Source organism: Sorex araneus, chromosome 1, assembly GCF_027595985.1.
Source record: "Sorex araneus isolate mSorAra2 chromosome 1, mSorAra2.pri, whole genome shotgun sequence".
NCBI classification, from domain to species: Eukaryota; Metazoa; Chordata; class Mammalia; order Eulipotyphla; family Soricidae; genus Sorex; species Sorex araneus.
This window is the reverse complement of record NC_073302.1, coordinates 393,121,931-393,144,950: the sequence shown is the minus strand read 5'-3', so window position 1 is coordinate 393,144,950 and position 23,020 is coordinate 393,121,931. Positions and strand designations below refer to the sequence as shown.

General features: G+C 37.3%; 1 protein-coding gene across 4 annotated transcripts in view; it reads left to right on the top strand.

Moving 5' to 3' along the window:
* Positions 1 to 837: 837 nt before the first annotated feature.
* The window catches only part of CROT (carnitine O-octanoyltransferase), a 41,826-nt gene continuing 19,643 nt past the window's right edge, over positions 838 to 23,020 (top strand). The window contains exons 1-10 of one of the 4 annotated variants that reach the window (XM_004602155.3): positions 838 to 918; positions 5,038 to 5,172; positions 6,310 to 6,434; positions 7,364 to 7,545; positions 7,698 to 7,822; positions 13,819 to 13,927; positions 18,092 to 18,185; positions 18,296 to 18,421; positions 19,913 to 20,014; positions 22,901 to 22,984. In XM_004602155.3, coding sequence (XP_004602212.1) covers positions 5,058 to 5,172; positions 6,310 to 6,434; positions 7,364 to 7,545; positions 7,698 to 7,822; positions 13,819 to 13,927; positions 18,092 to 18,185; positions 18,296 to 18,421; positions 19,913 to 20,014; positions 22,901 to 22,984 — 1,062 coding nt within the window. In that variant the 5' untranslated portion in view covers positions 838 to 918; positions 5,038 to 5,057. Of the gene's footprint in view, positions 919 to 1,059; positions 1,079 to 1,116; positions 1,266 to 1,384; positions 1,631 to 5,037; positions 5,173 to 6,309; positions 6,435 to 7,363; positions 7,546 to 7,697; positions 7,823 to 13,818; positions 13,928 to 18,091; positions 18,186 to 18,295; positions 18,422 to 19,912; positions 20,015 to 22,900; positions 22,985 to 23,020 lie in introns of those variants that run through there. The other 3 variants (XM_055134953.1, XM_055134944.1, XM_055134938.1) reach the window with 3 other exon arrangements.

Here is a 23,020-nt window from a genome sequence, read left to right as displayed (position 1 = left end):
AAGGCAGATGGAATAGAGAAGGGATCACTAAGAAAATGATGGCTGGAGGAATCAGTCAGGATGGGAGATGAGTGCCGAAAGTAGATAATGGACCAAACATGATGAGCTCTCAGTGTCTATGTTGCAAGCCATAATGCCCAAAAGGAGAGAGAGAGTATGGAGAATATTGTCTGCCATGGAGGCAGGGAGAGGGTGGGAAGGGGGGTGTTATACCTGGGATATTGGTGGTGGTGAATGTGCACTGGTGGAGGGATGGGTGTTTGATCATTGTGTGACTGTAACCCAAACATGAAAGCTTGTAACTATCTCACAATGATTCAATAAAAATAAATAAAAGTAAAATTTAAAAATTTTTTTTTAAAAAAGAAAGATCATCAGGGAAACTGGCGCTTACACTAGAATAGAAACAGGCCAAGTCTTGCAGTACTTGGGTGAAAATGGATCTGAGCTATCAGTTCCCGCATCAGTCCCAAAGCATCAGAGACCAAGGAGGTAGAGGTAGGAGGAGCTCCGCGGCATGAAAGCCCCATTGTGTGCTAGGCCTGAGCGATCTGCTCCCATGGTGTGGTTTGGACCGTTCAAAGGGCAGTGTACAGAACTTTCTCCAAGATCCCTACCACACAATGGAACCTCGGGCTGAGGACGCTTCCAGGAGGCGAGGCCAAATTCCAGGGGAGCGCAGGCCCAACCGGCCAAGGCGTAAGGATTGGGGGCGGAACACTAGTGGTTTCTTGTCCAATCCCGAGTTCCTTTGGGCATAGGGGCGGGAGCCTCGTGACTCTCTGTCCAATCACTGGCTCCTCACGACTCGGGGGGTGGGACCTTCGAAGCTTTTGGTCCAATTCCCGCTCCACCGCTGCGGGGAGGAAGCCGGCGGGCGCGGCTGTCAGCCTCTGCGGAGTCGGCAAAGCGCAGGCGGTGAGGACGCTCGGGCCGACCCAGGCAGAGCTCGCTCCCTCCCCTAACCCTCCAACTCCCGGGCGGGGGAACGTTAAGTCGTACAGACCCGAATTCACTGGTAGAGTGTCATCGGGCATCTCGCCTGCAGGCATCGCACTGAGTTCGGGCCGCTGGGCTGGTCCGTAGTGGTGCTGGGTTGGATTTTGCAAACTCGGTGGACTCGAGCGTGCATAGTTGCTCTTGGGTTGGTTGTCGAACTCTCAGAGGTCTCTTCGCCCTCTGCTCCTCTTCTTTTCTAGAGCCAGACTTGAACTTTTTCTCGCCCTCGCACTGGCCGCCCATCCAGATACCCTGGCACCGGGGAGGTACCTTGGGTTCAGTGGTCCTAACTGAAATGGAAACCTGTTGTTTAATCATTTCGTGATTTGTATCCAGCTGTCTAGCAAACGAACTGTGTGCGTGTGTTCTCTGTGATTTCTGAGTGTGAGGCCTCCCAACCCTGAGATGTTTCTGTTTTCAAATTCTTTCATCAGTTTTTGCCCATTCTTCACTCTTCCTGTTTAAGTTTGTTTTTTCCTTCCCACACCAGCCTTTTAATCCTTGCGGTCTTAAGGTCTTAAAACAGAATTGTTGAAATAAGCGTGGTGTACTGGTGTCTGACGGACTGTTTTATAATGTCTGGCTACTGGTTTCTCTTTTCCACGTTGGAGTTTGCATCTTCCTGCCCTCAGTAAGCCCACCCTAAGTGCACCCAGAACCATCGTTTTTCTTCTGAAGGCTTATATAAGTTATTGGAATGAACTTATGGAATTTAAGCTTTGTGACTAAGAATCTAAAATAAATTCTCCATGGAAGAGCCTGGTTATTCTTATTTTTAATTTGTAGGTCTCCGTGAGGTTAAGGCTGTAGCAGATAATAATTTGTCAACCTGGTCATTTTGACAATCTCTTAATTGGCAGAGAACTGTAGAGAGAATAAACGTTTCTTTTCTGTGCTCATTAATTTCCGGTTGTTACCATAACTGTGTTATAAACTTAGCATTTTAGAACAACTCATGCCTCTCATAGCTTCTAGCGATCTGAGGCCTAGGTAGGTTTGACTGGTTACTCTCTTTACCAACTCATAAAGCTGAAATTAAGTTTTCTATCGGTCTGGCATCTTTTTGGAAAACTTTTGGGGGTGAATCTCCCTCCAGGTTGATTGCAGTTCTGGGCAGAATTCAGTTTGGTGCAGCTTTGGCAGGAAGATTTGCGTTTCCTACCGAACTGTCTGCAGAAGCCTTTTCCAGTTCCCTGATACCACAGCGTCTTCAGTGCCAAATAACACCTCCAGCCCTTCCAGTCTTTCGTACTAATTTTCTTCTGCCACCCGCAGAAGTATTCTGCTCCGAAAGGTTCAAGTGGTCAGATTAGAACTACTTGATAATCTTCCTATTTTTAAACTCACTTGTGTTACATAAGAGAACACAATCCCAATGACGGAAGTGATCATTTTATATTCACAGACTGAAGTTGTGGACTCTAGAGGGTTATTCATAATAGGAATCCTGTTTAGATCACCCCTCCCAGACCAGTTTGCCTGCCTCTACCTGAGTGAAAATGTCTCCCCACCCCTTTCTGTTGTTTTTAATGAAATAGCTCTTTAATTTAGCAAAAATGAAAAGAAATTCTGCCTAGTATAATATGGTTGTATCAACTTTACTTTTTACTTTCTAACAAACTTTTTTGTAGGCATTAGAAAGATAATTCTAACAGTTTGAATGATCTGATTATTCTTTCTATAGATAATTTTATGCAAGTGGCAAGTCTAGGAGTATATAGCTAGTAGTTGGCACAGTTGCTATTTGGCTCCAGATCTATATTTTCCTTGGGTTCAAAAACATGTTTGCAAGTGGCTGAAGTGAAGTGCAACCAAAATCATTAGAAATGAAAGTGAGGGATTATGAGGTCTTTCTTAGACCTCATTTTTTGGTGTATCTTCGTATTAATGACACGGGCTGAGTTTTTCTACTTTAACACAGAAATTTAAAAAATAGAATGTCATGAATGAAGTAAGTTAAAAATATCTCAGGGGCCAGATCAATAGTACAGCAGCAGGATACTTGCCTTGTACAGGGCTGACCCGGTTTGACTCCAGCACCCTGTGTGGCCTCCTGTGTCTCATCAGGAGTGATCCCTGAGCACAGATCCAATTGTAAGTCTCGAGGAATACCCAGTGTGGCCCCAAAACAAAACCAAGAAATATGGAAAGAAAAAATATCTACAAGGGAGGAATGTGGGTCTACTGGGAAGATTTTTGACATCCTTAGTACATGTATTATTGTAAATAAACCTGAGGCACCTTTGTAGTTGTATTACCTTGCTAGCCAATGAGGGGAGGAGATAAGAGGTATGGTGGGGGAGAGAACACATTTATCCAATATAGGGGCACTGCTTTGAGGTGACACATATATCACCAAGAAGGTACCACTACATGACCATACAACTTGTTATAATTTAGGATTCTGTGAAGGAGATTATTATTACATCGTATTGAGTAAAAACAGCTTCTGCAGGACACTTGTTTGATGATAGTACTTCATTTTGTAAACTATAAGTGAAATATTTTGTTTGAATTTGGTATTTTATTTTTTATTAAGATAACCGTTTATAAGACTATTTTAGGGCCACTATTTCACATTTTTTTCTATTAGTTTTAAAAACATTTGATATAATCCCTTTATCCGTATCCATACCAGCACTGGTTGTTCTTGTTCTTTTTGAAGTGTGCCAATCTCTGCGGTTGAGATTTTATTGTTTTGATTTGTGTCTCCTGATGATTAACAATGCACAGCATTTTTACATGTGTCTTTGGTTGCTTTAATTTCTTCTTTGAGGAAGTTTCTGTTCATTTCTTCTCCCCATTTTTTGAGGGAGTTGGATATCTTTTATAAAATTCTAACAGTACCTTATACATACCTATATTAAACCCTTATCAGATGAGTATTGGTTAAATAATTTTTCACATTCCATGAGCTGTCTCTGTATTTTGGGCTCCTTTTCTTTTGAGGTGCCCAAACTTCTTAGTTTAATGTAGTCCCCCCATTTGTTTATCTTTGCTTGCACTTAAAAAAACACGTTTGAAATGCAAGACATTAACATTCCTTATTTCCCCAGGTATTTTGATATATAATTTAATATAATTTATAGAGACTGTTTTTGTTTGTTCTTGGGTCACCCCCCGCAGTGGTCAGGGCTTACTCTCAGCTCTCTATGGAGGCGGTTACTCCTGATAGTGCTTGGGGAACCTATGGGATGCCAGGGATTTAACCCAGTTCAGCCATGTTCAAGGCAAGCAGCTTACTCACTGTACTCTCTCTCCTCAGCCCCTAAAGAGTTCTTTGGGAAATATTATTTTATTTATTTAGTTTAGTTTTGTATCATACCAGCGATGTTCAGGGGTTACTCCTGGCTCTGCACTCAGGAATTATTCCTGGTGATGCTTGAGGAACAAATAGGATGCTGAGGACAGAAACAGGGTCGTGCGTGTGTCAGGCAAGCACCTTACCCTCTATTCTATTTCTCTAGACCCTGAAAAATTTTATTTTTCACTTTGCATTTATATACATCCTTTACATTTTGAGTTTGATTGCTCTGAAAATTAATACATCTGTGGAGAATGTTTAAATATTGCTTTGGGGATACTTTTTTAAAAACTAGGTTTTTATTTTCTAATAAAAAAATCCTTAAGAATTAGGACTAAGTCTTTGGACATAGCTTAGTGGAAAAGTGCATGTTTTGTATGTAATAGATCTGAGTTACATCCTGAATTTGACCCTGAGTTAGATGCTGGAACCACCTTACAGCAGGTCAGGTGCTTGCTGCACACAGCAGTCCAGGTTTGGTTCCCAAGCTCCATCAGGAGTGATCCCTGAGTGCAGAGCCAGGAGTCAACGCTGCTGGGTGTGTCCTCAAAACCAAACCCAAAAAGTAAATATAAAAATCCTCAGCACTCCTTAGCCTGGGGGAAAGAAAAGAATTAGGGCAAAGGCAAGGCTTAGGTATATTGTGATCACTAAATATTAAAATAATGAATTTCAGTTTGAAATATAATATGAAATCGAAGTTGTGAGGGCTGTTTTTTTTTTTCCCCTTTTAGTTTTCTACTGTGATTGCATCATGGAAAGCCATTTGGCAAAATCAACTGAAGAGCGAACTTTTCAGTACCAGGATTCTCTTCCACCTCTGCCTATTCCTTCACTTGAAGAATCATTAAAGAAGTACCTCGAGGCTGGTATGTTTTCAATCTTCTGGCATAAATATATTAGCAACTTAGGAAACTGTAGAACCATTAGAAGATAACTGCTTCCAGCATATGCTAGAAATCTCTGATTACATTTAAGTGTATGTGAAACACATTTTTCTTTTAAATTCAAAAAATGAAGTTGTGTCTCTTCTTGAGTATGTTTCTCTTGGAATCTTCTAGTGGTCACTATTTTTTATCTGGATGCACAGCTGTTATTCTGGGGCTTTCTTCAGCCATAATTTCTTCACCTCTCTATATTGGGTTCCCTGGCTTCAATATTGTGTGTCTTTCTGTTCTCTTCCTCTCATTTTGATTCAGTACATCTTCAGTAGGTACTTGAGAAAGGATATATGGGAGAGAAAGAATATCTGGGGTAACAGAAACCTAAACATGCAGTAATTCTACTCTTCCATAATTTTGGCTGCATATGGAATTCAAAGTTGGAAATTAAAAAGTTTTTCTCCTTTACATTGAAGAATCATTTTATTATGCCAGCTAAGATTTGGGTGTACTTTATTGAAAATCAACATGTGCATTCTCTTTACCTTGATTTACACCATCATTACCACTCCCTGATCCTCCAGCCTTTTTCTCTCCTTCTAATAAATAACTACTGTCTTTAAAAAGTCTGAAGACCCTGTTTGTTTCTCGTGAAGTCTCATTCCTTGCTGTTGTCTTATCCTCTATGACCTGCTATTTTTCATTGTTTGGAACCCTTTCTCTTTATCCAGCCATTCTGAATTTCTCAGTGGTGGCCTTGATGTATAGACTTTTTCATTTTTATCCTTTAACACTTGAGAGGTTCTTTCTTTTAGTTTAAAAAGTTGTGTTTTGGGGGCTTAAGCGATAACACAGCAAGTAGGGCATTTGCCTTGCATGCAGCCAACCTGGCTTTGGTTCCCAGCATCCCATATGGTCCCCCGAGCACCGCCAGGAGTAATTCCTGAGTGCATGAGCCAGGAGTAACCCCTGTGCAATGCCGGGTGTGACCCCAAAAGAAAAAAATTCGAAAAAAAAAACTTGCGTTTTTTGCTTAGAAAAATAGCACAGTGGGTACTATTATTTGTGTAATAATTGAGGGAAATTAGTAGTACTTGATGCCTTAAATGCATTTTTTTTCTTTAGTAAAGCCATTTTCAAGTGAAGAAGAATTTAAGAAAACTGAAGAAATTGTCAAACAATTTCAAAATGGGATTGGAAGAAAATTGCATCAGAAATTACTTGAAAAGGCAAAAGGAAAAAGAAATTGGGTATTTATCTGGTTGTACTTTAGTTATAAAATTGATGATGTTTAAGTAATGATGAAATTGCACATGGTGTTCATCTTTAAATCATTACTCTAAGAATCTTTACAGTTTTTTGTCATGATCATCATTCAAAAGAATCAGACTCTTAACTCTAACTGATTTTGTGGGCAGGCTCCTCTCTTACAAGGGAACTTGTTAAAATGCAGGTTTCTTGGTTCCAATTATTCTGATTCAGTATCTGTAGAATGGGAGCACAGAAATTTCTATTTTCACAGCTATCCTACACTTTTATGTTCCAGATCCTTCGTAAATCACGCTTAATGGAAACATATTGTCCATGCTATTATAATCAGGAAAAACACAAAACACTAGCCACATCATAAAAGGTGGTGTTGAGTAGATAATGCATGAGAAGAACTGGCATGGAGAATAATTATGAGTTTCAGTTAAATTGAGGGGGTAGGAATATAAAAACTATTGAGGGGTCTTAATTTTTCACAAGACATGTTTCTTGACTTATTCAGCTCAAAATAGACCAGAGGATGAGTCTTCATAATTAAAAGACGCTGCCTTAGTGTAGAAATAATTATTGCAAATGTATTTTAGTTTTAGATATAAAAAGAAAGCTGATCTTTACATGTACATCATACATATTTATGAAGGGACAATGAAATCTTATTCTCCAGGTTTCTTTATAGATTCTTTTAAGGTTTGGAGCCTTAAATGATTACAATTAACTCATGGTGAAGGCAGTGTGGTCAACAGTTGCAACAAAGTTGCAAACCACTGGTTTAACAAGAAAATGTGTTATAATTGCTGAAGAATAACTTTTAAAAGAGCAATGTAGTCTTTCATATTTTTTTTTGTGGCCAGCAGTTATGCATTCAAATATTAAAGAAGCTGTAACCTGATGTTTTTAATATTTTTTTTAGCTGGAAGAATGGTGGCTGAATGTTGCCTACCTGGATGTTCGCATGCCTTCACAATTGAATGTCAACTTTGCGGGTCCTGCGAACCATATTGAACATTATTGGCCTCCAAAAGAAGGCACACAGTTAGAAAGAGGAAGTATATCTCTTTGGCACAACTTGAACTATTGGCAACTACTAAGAAAGTAAGGCTACTTATGTGACTTTAATAACAGATTTACCCAAGACTCGGCAAAATTTTGAAAAGCTTTTTTATTTGGGGGTGAATACTACAATTGTGACTGCTTAGTTTTATGTTTTATAATGATTTCTTGATCAAAATACTTTCTTTTAATAGGGAAAAAATACCTATTCACAAAGTTGGAAGTACTCCTCTGGATATGAATCAGTTCCGGATGCTGTTTTCAACCTGCAAGATACCAGGAATAACTAGAGATTCCATTGAGAATCATTTTAAGACAGGTAAGTAGAAAATCAGGGTACTTTTGAAGGCATTAGGATTTGTTTTGGGGGACATTGTGTGTGTGTGTGCATGCATACACACTTGCTAAGGATTAGTGGAATATGCTATTTTAAAGAATATTTCTTAGCATGATACTCTCCATGTCTATCCATTTATAAGAAAATTTCATGACCTCATCTCTCCTAACAGCTGCATAGTATTCCACTGTGTAGATGTACCAACGTTTCTTTAATCAGTCACCTGTTCTAGGGCACTTGGGTTGTTTCCAGATTTTGGTTATTGTGAACAGTGCTGCAATAGGTACAGATGTCATTTCTACTGTGGTTTTTTGCATTCTCAGGATATATTCCCAGAAGTGGTGCTAAGTGAAATGAGTCAGAAAGAGAGGGACAGACATAGAGGGACTGCACTCATTTGTGGAGTATAAAATAACATCACATGAGGCTGACACCTAAGAACAGTAGATACAAGGGCCAGGAGGATTGCCCCATAGCTGGAAGACTGCTTCATGAGTGGAGGGGAGAAGGCAGATGGAATAGAGAAGGGATCACCAAGAAAATGATGGCTGGAGGAATCAGTCGGATGGGAGATGTATGCCAAAAGTAGATAATGGACCAAACATGATGAGCTCTCAGTGTCTGTGTTGCAAGTAATGATGCCCAAAAGTAGAGAGAGTATGGGGAATATTGTCTGCCACGGAGGCAGGGGGAGGATGGAAAAGGGGGGTTATACTGGAGATATTAGTGGTGGGGAACGTGCACTGGTAGAGGGATAGGTGTTTAGTTATTGTGTGACTGTAACCCAAACATGAAAGCTTGTAACTATCTCACAATGATTTAATAAAATTTTAAAAATTAAAAACAAAGAATATTTCTTACTGGATTTTGACTAAACAAAGTCTTTCTATGAACTCTTATAGTAATGAAATAATGTGTGGGGATGTATTTTCTAAACTTTTTTTGTTGAGATAATAGTTTATATGATTGTATTTTGGGGTGTAGTTTCACTCTTCTTTAAGAGTATGTTATCGTACCACAACCACCACCCACATCCCTCTACCACAGCCTCATGGACAAAACCCCTTCCCTTTTTTGTAATCATAGATCTCTAGTCTATGGTTTATCATTGAACCTAATTGAACCTGTGGCAACTTCTTGCAAAGCTTGTGTTCCAGCCCTTTGAGCTCTCTCAACACCCTGCCTGCACTCATCTTTATCATGATCAAATGCAGTATTTGGTGGTTAGGGATAGAAAAGTCAACAAAATAAATGAAGAAAGGTAGGAATAAGACAAGAATAGTAGTCTCCTAAAAGCAAAGAGAGGTATTTCATCTAAAGTTTCTGAGAGGTCAAACAAGACATAAATTTAGAGTAACCATTAGATTCATCAGCATGATAGGTAGAGAGACTTTCCTTGACAAGAGTAGTCTAAATAAAATTAAGGAAGGGAGCTCAATTGGAGCCTCTGAATGACAAGCTGAAGATGTTGTTTCAACAATGAAATAAAACTTAGGGAAAAAAAGTGCTGATATATCAGCTGGTTTTTTTGCTAAAATGGATGATGTTATACCATATAAATGAGAGAAGAAAATATCATAAAAATGATAACGTAAATAATAAAGATAATAAAAATAAGAATAAAGAAAAAAGATGGGTTATATTATACCATACAAATAAAGAGAAAAAAATATATAATCTTGCCGGGGCAAGGATAATGAACCAAAATCATTGAGAAGGTCATGAACAGAGATGGAGAAAGTGCACAGTTGAGAGGAATTTTTAAAAGTGTGCATCTGGGTTAGGTGATCACCACTTCAGGGGGGCACTAGAGCCGTCCAGGAGTGGTGGTACTAGCTCTGGTTCACTGGAGACTGATTTTCCGTTTGTTTTTTTTAAAGAAGGTCTATTTCCAGGCACATGGAGTAAATTTTTTTTTCTGGAAAGGGGAGAGTAGACCAAAGAAGTTTGGGAAATTAATCTAGATGCAGGTTTGGCCAATTTTGTAGGAGAGAGAAGGTCCTGTGTACTACTTGTTTCTTCTTAGCTGAAGTAAGAGCTGAGGTCATCAGAGGGTTGGAAGGTGAGAAAGAGAAAAAAAGAGGTTTGAAATAGTCATTGAAATAGTCATTTGAAATAGTCATGGGAACGTGGAAAAGGAAACCTGCTGTGGAAATACAGTGTAGCTAAGGGAAGCTAAGTGCCCATTTAAGATAGGTTTATGTGTTTTAAAGTTCAATTATCTGGTGTGTTGTTGTTTTCTTTAGCAATGGTCAGAAACAACAAAAAAGTGAGGCAGTGAAGGATTTATTAGGTGCTTTTTTTTTTAAATGGGGGAGAAGTTATGTTGAACCTTGGAATCTAGGCTGAATAAAGAGAAAATTGAAGAAATGCGTCAATACAGTAGGCAGCATGCCATCTTCTATGGCTAAGAGGCTAGTGTCATAGTTAGGACTCATGCTTTCATCCCCATTTTGCCCAGGAATTTCAGCCTTCCTGTGAATACTCTTACTATCTGGATTCATGGACTTGTCCTTAGCCTAATTGGCTCTAGATTCTGACCTAATGTGACTCATGCCCATTCTTCCTCAGCCCCTTCTGCTGTACTGTTTGAAACTCATAGTCAGAAAAATCCATCCTATTTTTAACCTTTGTGAATGTTTACATTTTTTCTAGAAAATACGCTGGTGGAAGAAAGCCTAGTTTTCTTTGAACTTTCCCTATAACCATCTCAAGCAGGAATGTTCTTTTTCTTCTTTTTTTCTTCTCTTTTTTTTCTCTTTTACTTGATTTTTAGAGGTGTGAAGGAGATCTTGATGTCCCCTTGATTTCTCATTGCTTTTTCATTTTTCCCTTTTTCATATTGTGAGTTCTTGGAAAAAACATGCCATCAGGTTAAATCGTCACTGCTTGCCACAGAGACTTTCCTCTAGATCTTTCCCCTTCATTTACATTTAGTCCCTCAGTCACATTCTTTTTTTTTTTTTTTGCTTTTTGGGTCACACCCAGCGATGCTCAGGGGTTACTCCTGGCTTTGCACTCAGGAATTACTCCTGGCGGTGCTTGGGGGACCATATGGGATGCCGGGGATCGAACCCGGGTTAGCCGCGTGCAAGGCAAACGCCCTACCCGCTGTGCTATCGCTCCAGCCCCTCAGTCACATTCTTGAAGATTTTAGCTTTCCATTGTAGGTAATTTGCGACCTCTTCTCTCCTTCACGCCCTTCCTCTAAGATTCCCTAACCCCAAGCCATGCCTGTCTTTGATCTTGTTACCAAATACTCCTTTACCTTTGATAAAGTAATAAGCATCTTTCTCTGAACTCTGTCTTCTCTTCACAATTTACTTCCTTTAATGCTTTACATTGGCTGATTCTTTGAAGTATACAGTGACTTAAAATTCAGTTACTTATAGTTGATTCTTCATGGTTTGACTTTTGCCTCCCCATACCCAGTCTTCACTTTTTTCTTTTGTTCTTAGCTGTGAATATGTACTCATAAGCACATTCTAAATTTTAGTCTTTATAATTCAAAGATACCTATACTAGATTTACTTGGCCAGAAAAAACTTCAAAACCTTGCCATTGATCTCAGTTGCAGCTCAAGTGGTCCTATATCTTCCTATATATATGTATGTGTGTGTGTATATATATATATATATATATATATATTTGCTTTTTGGGTCACACATGGCGATGCACAAGGGTTACTCCTCACTCTGCACTCAGGAATTACCCCTGGCGGTGCTCTGGGGACCATTTGGGATACTGGGAATCGAACCCGGGTTGGTCGAGTGCAAGGCAAATGCCCTAACTGCTGTGCTATCACTCCAGCCCCTTCCTATATTCTTGTTTTGTTTTTGAAGTGGATGTCAGAACTTTACAAATCCTGGACTTTACAGATGGGAGGCAAGTGCTCTACCCTTGGCTTATATCCCTGATTGTTCTTTAATGAGATTATTTCCTTAGTTTTGGAGCAGACTCTATAACTTTTTCCTTCCTTGGTCTCAGCTAATGAACTTCTATTATTCACAGCAGGTGCAACGCAGTCTTTTCATGGTCAAAGTTACCAGCCTGTATGTCGTAGATTAATGTCATCCCTAACCAAATATTTGCATTTCATAATACTTGTAACCTTTCTGTCATGTTAGGTTACATGGCAAAGGGTGATTAAAGTTTGTTAATCAATGCCCTTGCGATTGGGAGGTTATCCTGGTTTATTCAAGCTGGACCAAAGTAATCAGGAGTTTTTATAACATAGGAAAAATGCGAAGAGAAAATCAAAGATAGAGCAGCATGAGGACAGCAGTGTCCTCCCTTTCTGGCTTTGAAGATGGAGAAAGGTGTCCCTGAAGCATGTACATGGGAAGTTTCTTGAAGCTGAAAGTGCTTTTTGAGGCCAGTATGATCTGGCTCCAACCTTATCTACCATTCTGTCTTTTTCACTGCTATAGTTGCATAAACCTTGTTTTTGTCAAACCAGTTCATTTTTGTCCTAATTGTTGTTTCCTGTGCTTGGGAATCTCTTCCTGTATGTAATTCTGCCAGGTATGCTTTCCATTCATTTAGATCTCTTGCTCATGTAAGCCACCTTAGAATCCTCCTGCCATCCTCCCAAACTTTTAGTGATTAATTTGGCATCAGGCTTACATTATTCTATTCAGCCCTGAAATAAATTTATTTATTTATTTATTTATTTATTTATTTATTTATTTATTTATTTATTTTTTGGTCACATCTGGCTCTGCACTCAGGAATTACCCCTGGTGGTGCTCAGGGGACCATATGGGATGCTGGGAATCAAACCCGGGTCGGCCACGTGCAAGGCAAAACCCTACCCCCTGTGCTATTGCTCCAGCCCCTCAGCACTGAAATTTAAATATTGTCAGTACATGATAGCAATAAAGGGCAGTTGTAGTAAATAACAAAGTATGATTTTGGTCCTTTGATGTTATGGAGTTTTTGAAGGGGAAGCAAGAGTAGATTGTTTGGAAGCAGTACTGCTTTAGCTTCTAGGTATTGAGGAAATAGAACAGGGAAAATAAATGGTGCTGCCAGATGATCAGCCTCATAGTTGATGAGATTTTGTGATATAATATGTAGAAAACATTTAGCTCAGTTCCTTGTACATGATGTCAGACAGTAAATTTCCTTCCTGTGGATTTCTTTATCTTTCTTCCCCATTGTTTTCTCTTTCTTAGAAGGGGTAGGGTTGATATATTACAAACCTAGTCAGACAGGACAAGTCCTGTTTGAAAATGGGGCTGAGTCAGAATTGTCTGAGGATTATAGGGCACGAATTTCTATAAACTAAGGCATGCTGAAAGAATCAGCTTTCGGTGACTCAAGATTTATTACAACCAAGTCAGTCTGTAGTAAAACCACAAATTGTGAAAATTTTCTCCTTTCCACTCAAGCATACAGTGCCCTTTCGATAAATAATAAATATTACTCTAGTATGAGCAATCAACATTAAAGTTATTGGAACAAATCTGAATTCAAATAGTTTTCTTCTAGGATTTCCCTGCTATTCTTCTCTTTCCCAGCTTTATCCACAAATAAAAGTGGAAAACCCTGCAATAGTTTGGGTTTTAGGACTGTTTTGTTTTGATTTGGTTTGGCACACCCAGAGGTGCTCAAGGGTTACTCCTTAGCCTTGACTCAGGCCACCACATGTGGTGCCAGGGATCAAAGGAGTGTCCACGGCATGCAAGGCAAGCAACTTAACTCATGCATCCTTAATTCTCTGGCCCTTTGATTTTTAAGATGTGCATATATTTGAATTTTCCATAAATTAAATTTTTAGATGTTGGACATGGCCAGATTTTAAGAGAGTATATCATTATGACTAAAATTTTATTTATTTGGATGCCTATGGTCATATGAATAGGATAAATAAACTATTAGAGAAATGGTTATTGTTTAGGTGTAATTATGTAACTTTACTCATTTAATTTTGATAGAGCTGAGTCTTGATGTGTTTTTCGCTTTTGTTTTTTCAGAGAGTGAAGGACATTCCCCAACTCACATTGTAATTCTGTGTCGAGGTCGAATTTTTCTCTTTGATGTACTGTGTGAAGGAAGTTTGATCACCTCACCAGAGATACTCAGGTTTTCAAACTCCTTTCTTGAGTCTTGTTAGATCAGAAGTTTTTGCTTGAATTTTTAAAAGATGTTTGTTTGTTTGTTTGTTTGTTTTTCAGAGGTGGGAGAATTGAGGCTACACTCAGCTATGCTTAGGGTCTACTTCTGGCTTTGTGCTCAAGGGTCATTCCCAAGTAGCGATCGGGGGACCATGTGGGGTGAAGGTGTGCAAGGCACATACCTTAACTTTTTTCCAACTCCAAATTTACCTTTCTTATAAGTTGACAGTAAACTAAAAAAAAAAGATTTTTATATATGCTAATTTAAAAAATTTGGTTTTTTACTTCAATTTTAATATTATATATATATGAATATATTTACTTGGAGTAAAGGAAAATATTACTATTCCTAATAACTTCTTCAGAATTAGTCAGTTTTACTAGTTTGATGTATACTGTTCTTCCAGATCTCTTGGAATTTATGTACACATATTGTTGTTTTAAAAAAATTTTTTTGCCATGCTAGGGATCAAACCCAGGCCTCATATATATGACACTGCTCTGTCACTGAACTACATTTTTAGCCCTTACCATTTTTTAAAATTTATTTATTTATTTTGCTTTTTTGAGGTCATACCTGCTGATGCTCAGAGGGGGACCATGTGGGATGCCGGGGATTGAAACTGGGTTGGCTGCTTGCAAGGCAAACACTCTCCCCATTGTCCTATTGCTCCGGCCCCTAGCCCTTAGTATTTTAAAAATACTTAATATTTTATTTATATTACATAAAAGTAGTTTGCATATATAGAATGCATATCATATCAGTATTTTGGAGGTTTATGTTTTTAAAGTATATTTCAAAAATGAAACCTTCATAATTTTATCTCTTAGTTCAGTTGATTAGGACTGGAGTGATAGCATAGCAGGTAGGGAGTTTGCCTTGCACACAGCCAACAGAGTAAATTCCTCCGCCCCTCTCGGAGAGCCTGACAAGCTACCAAGAGTATCCCACCTGCGTGGCAGAGCCTGACAAGCTACCTGTGGTGTATTTGATATGCCAAAAACAGTAGCAAGTTTCATAATGGAGACATTACTGGTGCCTGCTTGAGCAAATCAATGAACAATAGGACGAAGTGCTACAGTGCTACAATTTAATTAACTATCAATTTCTTATTTTAATAATTATAAACTCATAGTTTTAGTTCAGATTTATTTTTTGTGTCCTTCCACTATTCTCATGGGTTATTTTAAAGGAGATATAAAACATAATATACTTTATAAATCATTCAGTATGTTTCTCTAAAATATAAGTAAGGACTCTTAAAAGCTTATAGTTACAGTACCATTGATTTACTTCTAAAAATGTAACAGGATTTTAAAAGTATTTTTATACAATTGATTCAAATTTCTTAGTAACCAAATGTTGAATTATTTAGATATGTTTATTTCTATAAGTTTTATGTACGTGTACCAAGTGCAGAAGCCAGCAGTAAACTCATGTAAGCCATTACCCATATCAACCTAGGAACATTTTCGGTGCTCAACATGCCTCTTATATTGCTTTCCCAGTTGCTGTGCGTTAGCTTTCTCAGGGGAGTAATTATCTCGGTGCGCTCGCCTTTCTGACCACACCCAGGAGAGGAGCTGCTGAATCCCAAAGTGTGTGTATATACACACGCTCAGTAGCCTTGGGAAGTAGTTCTTGTTTTTCAAACTTGTTATACTAATAAGCACTTCCACTAGCATATGAGTTATGTAGGAGTTCCTTATATATTCTGTATGTAATCTCTGTATTGTTTTGTGTGTAGAAATACAGAGAAGATGTAATATAATTACCCTCTCATTCTCTAAAGTGCCTTTTTGATCAGCAGTCCTTAACTGGAATATAGTCCAGTTAATTTTTTACTGTATAAATTATAATTCATCCATTTTGTTTTAAATTTTCTACCTTTATCCAATGCAAGAAAATATATTCATGTCTTCTCAAGTTTTATTGTTTTGTCTTTTACATTTATAATAATAGTCTGCGTGGAATTAATTTTTGCATGTGCCAAAATATAGACACATACAAAGACATGGATATATATCTAAAAAGCACTACTTTAGATATTTTCTGCAGTTTATTGAGACAATACGGTGATATTTTCATTTTAGTATAGATGCATATTCCTTATTCTTTTTATGCTGAGAATATTTAGAAAAACAGTTTATTGATAGCCAAACCAAGAAGTAGGACTATGCTTACTACCAAATCTATACCTTTTTAAAAGTTAAGCAGATAATTAATTTTTTACTTAATTAAATTGGCTTATAAGAAAGTTTATTTTTTACAAGCCTATTTTTACTTAGGCATTAAATACAGACTACATATTATATGCAACTTGATGAATTTGAAGTTACATAAATACTTGTGAAACAATATATACTTTATCACCCCAAAATGTTTTTTATTATTGATTATTAATTTTATTATAAGAATGGTTAACATACAACCTATCCTTCTAACAAAATTTTAGGTATGCAATGTAGTATTTTTAACTCAGGATCCTGTGTTGTTCAGACAAGCTCTAGGATTTGCTCATTGTGTATAAATGAAACTTGGAACTCTTGACATAGTCCTCCATCCCCCCTTATCCTTACTAGCCTCCATTCTACTCTGCTTTACAAGTTGGACTAATCATGTTATCATTTTATGTAGTATTTGTCCTTCTCTATGACTTATTTTACTTACTATAATATCCTCCAGATTTATCAGTATTGTAGTTAAAAAAAAAAGGTATGATTTACTTACACAATCAAGAAGCTGTACTTGTAGTTGAAGCAAAACAGTAGTTACCAAGGACAAGAAAGCATGAAGGAAGAAGCAAGGCAAGTTGCTCCCACTATAGATGCAGAATTGTAGCTGAAGAAATTCTCCTGATCAGTTAGAGTTCTAATAGAGAGGGAGGACTTATGGAAAGTAAATGATTTCTTCATGAGTGTTAGAGAAATAATTCAGGAATAGGAAATTATACAAGTGAATAATACTTTCCAGGGTTGAGGATGTAGCCACAAATAAGGGATGATCCTCATGGTGCCTTTTGATCACATAAGTTAATTAGCTCACTTGCTGAGAAATCCTTGGAAACCTTTCTTTTTTTACCACTGCCAACTTGAGTTCTATTTGGATGAATTTTGAATTTTGCCTGCTTCATGTTTTAAACCACATGAAGTACTTTGATTAGAGAATGATATGGGGGAATATAATCCTCAGCTAAGAGTCTCTATAATATAATGGCTATAAGTAACAAAGACACATGTGAAAATGTTTAAAACTAGCATCATGCTCTTTATATTTTGGAGGTTAAACACAAATATTGAACCTAAGTCCTTTTATAAAGATTTCTTAAGGTAGGTTGTAGTTAGACAAGACATGCATGATATTTGTGGGGATACTTATCAGAATATTTTTTATTTCCCACTATAAGGAAGTCTGCCTATCTCTATAAGTGTCTGCTTACAAGAATTATTTACTTAACAAAATTGCATATACACTTTCAAAGTGAAATCAGATTCTTTTCTTGTCAATATTTTTTGATGTTAACAGACTCTGTCATTACTTTGTTTTGTTTCATTTTGTTTTTTTGGCTCCCAAGCAGTGCTCAGGTCTGGGAACCCCACCAGTGATTCTTGGCCAACCAGACCATAAGTTCAGTACAAGGGCCCACAGATGTGATGCCACTCAAGGCCTGCAGTGCCTGGGTACCTGAGCCACCCCAGTGATGCCGGGATCCTCCAGGGCCAACACCCAGCAGTGATGGGGCTTCCAGGGCTGCACTTGCTGCTGCACCGTGTGGAGATGGAAATCAAACCTGAGCCACTGTATTATCTCTATGTTCCCACATAATTACTTTAAAAAAATGTGATGGGCTAAGTGATTTGGTGATAGAGTGCATGTCTTGCATGTACGAAGTCCAAGGTTCAGTTTTTTACACCACACCAGAAACATTGCCATTTCAGAAATTAATCTATTATGGCTGAGATCATATGCTCTTCTTTTTGGTAATATATCAAAATGTATAAACACAGGCAAATATTGTTGCCTTTTAATTCCACTACTTACAGGCATTATTACATAACTGTTATAATCTATAAAGGAGTGAATGATAGACTTTTGCTCTTTTTAAATTCTCTTTCTCTCATCTCCTATAAGGCAATTGAAATATATCTACCAGAAGTGCCAGAGTGAACCTAAGGGGCCTGGAGTACCAGCATTAACTAGTGAAGAGCGAACTCAATGGGCTAAGGTAACACATTTTGCTCTTCTTAGTAAATCTTTTCTCCCTTCACTTGTTTAAATTTCTGACTATGTTGCCTTTAATTTGTAACATTTCATCATCATCTCTTTTCTCTTTAGGCACGAGAATATTTGATTAGTCTTGATCCAGAGAACTTGAAAAAGTTAGAAAAAATTCAATCTAGTTTACTGGTGTTTTCCTTGGAGGATAGCAGTCCACAAGCAACACCAGAAGACTATTCTCAGGTACTTAACTATGTTGTTTGTTATTTCCTTCAAAAAACATATTTGGAGGTCTCCTGCGTATCTTGGATGATTTTTTAAAAGATGCATTTTTTTTTTGCTTTTTTTGGTCATAATGCACAGGGTAATGCACAGGGGTCACTCCTGGCTCTGCACTCAGGAATTACTCCTGGTGTGCTCAGGGGACCATATGGGATGCTGGGAATCAAACCTGGGTCAGCCATGTACAAGGCAAATGCCCTACCCACTGTGCTATCACTCCAGCCCCAAAATATGCATCTTCTTAAAACTTTTTAAATTAATTATTCTATGTGCATAAAGTTTATCATAAGTAAATAGTACATACTGAATTTTTTGCCACATTGTTTAGGTCCATTTATCTGTACATATATTGTTTAAAGACATATGACTGTATCACATGTCACTGTTACCCATCCTTTTTGTTGATTGCATAAATAGAAAATGTGTGGAGCACATTAAATTAAATGAGATTCTCATGGCAAAAGTGACATGGGAGCTTACTTATAATTCACATTTAGTTGTGTCTATAACTCAACCTTATTTGGTTGAAGACTATCTTAAGGATTTTATCACTTTGCAAGTAATTTATCATTTGATTTTCTTGAGCACACTGAGTTTAAGGGTATATATTGCTTCCTCTAGACCCACTTCCCTCACCCTCTTAGCTAGTATTACTTTTTCTTGGGAAATAATAAAGGGTAGCAGTCATTCATATAGATGTCTCATGGCCTTTTGAAAATGCTTAATTTTTTTCACACTCTATCAAGTGTTTTAAATAAGGAACAAATAATTCATCAAGTTTTAAATAAGGAATACAAGATCAATAAACCTGGTAGCTAAAACCAACTCTACCTCTTCCTAAAAAGAAAAAAAATAGTTTACTGGGAAGTATAAGAGAAAGGAAAAGAAACAATTCTGTCAGGAGAAATTTAGTATAGGACTAGATTCCTCTATTTATCTGTAAATATTTTCTAGGGAACCACCAAAATTCTTGTGGAAGAATGTTCCAATAGCCTTCAAACTAATTTCTTTCACTGCAATCCATAGTTAGACATATGTTTATATTGAGCCCACTTACAAATAAGTACATACATGTGCACAGACATACATGATAGAATGTCACAAAATAGTACTTTCTTTGTGATATAATCTGATTATTTTTTAATTGTATATTTTTTAAGTGCCCATAAGTATTATGTCAGTATTCTTATTGTTGCCTAATATAATCTGTATTAAGGGGTGTCTGGTAGACCTTTTCTGGGATATCTGGTAGATAATTAATTTCTGATAAGATTTCTTAACTTGAGATTTTGAGAACTGATGACAGTCAGGACTGAATTATTATTACCATTGTTATTGCTTTAGCTTTAACTGTTATCCTTTTGTTAAGTTCAGCTTACCTGAAGAAGAAAAACATGTACGTTTTAATTATAAATCAATATTAAAGTTTTTTTAATTGTGAAATATTTTTAGGCAACTGCAATGACCCTCATTGGAGATCCAACAGTACGCTGGGGTGACAAATCTTATAATATGATTTCCTTTTATAATGGAGTATTTGGTTGTAGCTGTGACGTAAGTAAATCACAAAAGTTATTTTTCTCCTTTGATCATTGTAGTTAATTTAATTGCAGTAAACTACAATACCTACACCTGTGCTGTGATAGTATATAAACACTTCTTTATTTTTATGAGAGTAAAAATATTTCATTATGAAACCTCAGTAAAAGTGAATAGAACAAGTTCTTTTTATCTGTAATACAGCTAGCAGCATGGTTTATATTTGTCTGATGGAATTTGCTTAGGTTTTAATCTAAGTACAAGTTATTTCATTTTGGTTACTCCTCATGGAACCCCAGGGACCAGACATGGTACTGAGGAATTTTTTTAGTTGAGTCACAGTGAGAGACACAGTTACAAAGTCATTCATGATTGAATTTCAGTCCTACAATGTTGCCTCCCTCCCCAGCTCCATCCATTCCTCCTTCCCTCCTCCACTCCCCAAGCCCTGCTCATATAGGTCGTGTGCTCTCCAGCTTAAACCACATTTCAGCCCCTGAAGTAAAAGCTGGAAAAACCCACAGTTATATGCTGAGAATTAATAGCAATCTATTTTATTTTTAAAGATAATAGCATTATGTATGTGTCCTATGCACAGAGAAATAAATGTATGTGAATAGACTTCTAGGTTTATCTAGTAATTTTATAGCTATTTTCCTAACATGACAAGTGTTCTTTGTAATTATTTAAACTAAAGAGATAGTAATGTTCTGTATTTATTGCCATTTTTTTCTCTTTCACCCACAAGATAAATAGCTTCTCTGTTTTCTTTAATATAAGCCCAACATTAAAATTTTCCAAGATATTCAGGAGATCTATAAGCCAAGAAAATTAAAAAAAAAAGAGTTGTAATACACACTTAAAATCTCATTATAACATTTTAACAAAGTATATTCTTTGGTATAAAGTAGTTTGATAACATTTTGTTGTTGTTTCGTCAGCTTCTCAAAAAGGTGTTTAGTGACTAAAACACTAAAGAGAAATATTACATGATATATGCTCAATAGTTACATCCACCCATCCACCAGTGTTTTTTAGTTTTAGAGGGTAGGAACCTAAGTAAAATTGACATTTGCTTAAGAAGATATTTATTTGGGCCAGAGAGATAGTACTGGAGGTAAGCACTTGGCTTATATACAGCTGACCCCTCTTCATATCCCTGGCACCACATATGGTCCCCTGAGCACTTCCAGGATAATTCCTTAGCACAGCCACTAGTAATTCCTGAGCACTGTCAAGTGTGACCACAAAACCAAATAAATCATAGATGCAGTATCCTCTTTTAAAATATAGAGGTTATTTATTTGTATAGGGTACAACTAAATTTTGATAAGACTGGTTTGTAGTTTCCAAATGCCTTTGTTAGAATTGTTTCTTCATTTTTGAGGTCTTTTTTTTTTCTTATGATTACCTTCAATTGTGGGCTGGAGTGATAGCACAGCAGTTGGGCATTCGCCTTGCACGCAGCCAACCTGCGTTTGATTCCTCCGCCCCTCTCGGAGAGCCCGGCAAGCTACCGAGAGTATCGAGCCCGCGAAGCAGAGCCTGGCAAGCTACCCGTGCATATTGGATATGCCAAAAACAGTAACAATAAGTCTCTCAATGAGAGATGTTACTGGTGCCCGCTTGAACAAATCGATGAGCAATGGGATGACAGTGACAGTGACAGTGACCTTCAATTGTAGGCAACCTACTTACTTGTACTACTCATAGTACAATCTCATATCTTCTCAATTCACTTTATATACTAACATTCCCCATGAACAGACCTGGATTTTTGCCCCAGTGGTTCCAGTAAGAGTCCTGAGAATAATGTTCTTTGTTTGTGATTGGCATCTGCAAACTTTGTGCCCTTTGGGCCATCAGGTGCTCTTACTTACTTGACTTGTACCACATGTCACATGCCAAATGTAGGAATGTAGGGGAATGACTCAGTATCCTTCAGATATCACTGCAGAAGGAGCACAGTTGATTGCCTAAAGAAAAATAAAGTAGCTATTATCCCGGAAAGTGGAGTTCTATGTTTAAATATTGCATTGGGCCTTGGCATTGGGCCACAGAGCTGTGTAGTCTGAGGTGATATTTAAGACACCTAAATCATGCCCACTGAAACAGGATCTGAGTATACTGAGTCTGCATATTAAGGTTCTCTTTTACTCTGGATATGTGACTCTGGATGATAATGATGGTTTGTGTAATGATAGCAGCTACTGAGAGAAAAATACACATCTGATATAATTGTCACCAAAGAAACACAGATAAAACAGGCAAAATGTTTAGCCTTCAAGATAAATGATGAAAAAATTCAGTAGTGCGATTCAAACGCAGCTGTCAAACTTGGAGTACCCTTGTAACTCAGTCCATTATTTTCCCATATTACTTACTGGAAATTATTTCTGCCACATCTGAACACATTTGTGGATATATACACACAATATTTAGCTTTTTAACACTTTCCAGGTAGCCTGTGACTTTATCTAAAGATGTTTATGCTCAACATCAGTTTAACTTTTGGATAATCTGTCATCCCTAACAGCATGTCCACAGTGCTAAAATCATTTCTGTGTATTGTGGTATCTATGTCTCTCTCATGCATACACACACATGCACACATACACACACACACACACTATATACCTTCTTGGACTTCCAGTACAAATAATATTATCTAAAATTATCTCTAACTATCCATATTTATTTTAAGCACATCACTATTCAAAAGCCCTATTTACCTGTGTCCCATCTAAAATACCATTTATTTTAGAATGAAATGTATCAATAAATAACTGTATTATAGAATATGTACTTTGTGTTATGATTGTTAGTAAAGTGAAAATAAAGTATTGGTTCAAATTTTGCCTTGACATGAAGAACTCAAAGTCTTGTGTATTTTCATTTTAGCATGCTCCGTTTGATGCAATGGTTATGGTCAATATCAGCCATTATGTCGATGAGAGGATTTTGGAGAATGAAGGAAAATGGAAGGTCTGTTTGACAAGTATTTTATCTTCCCCCCCCAGT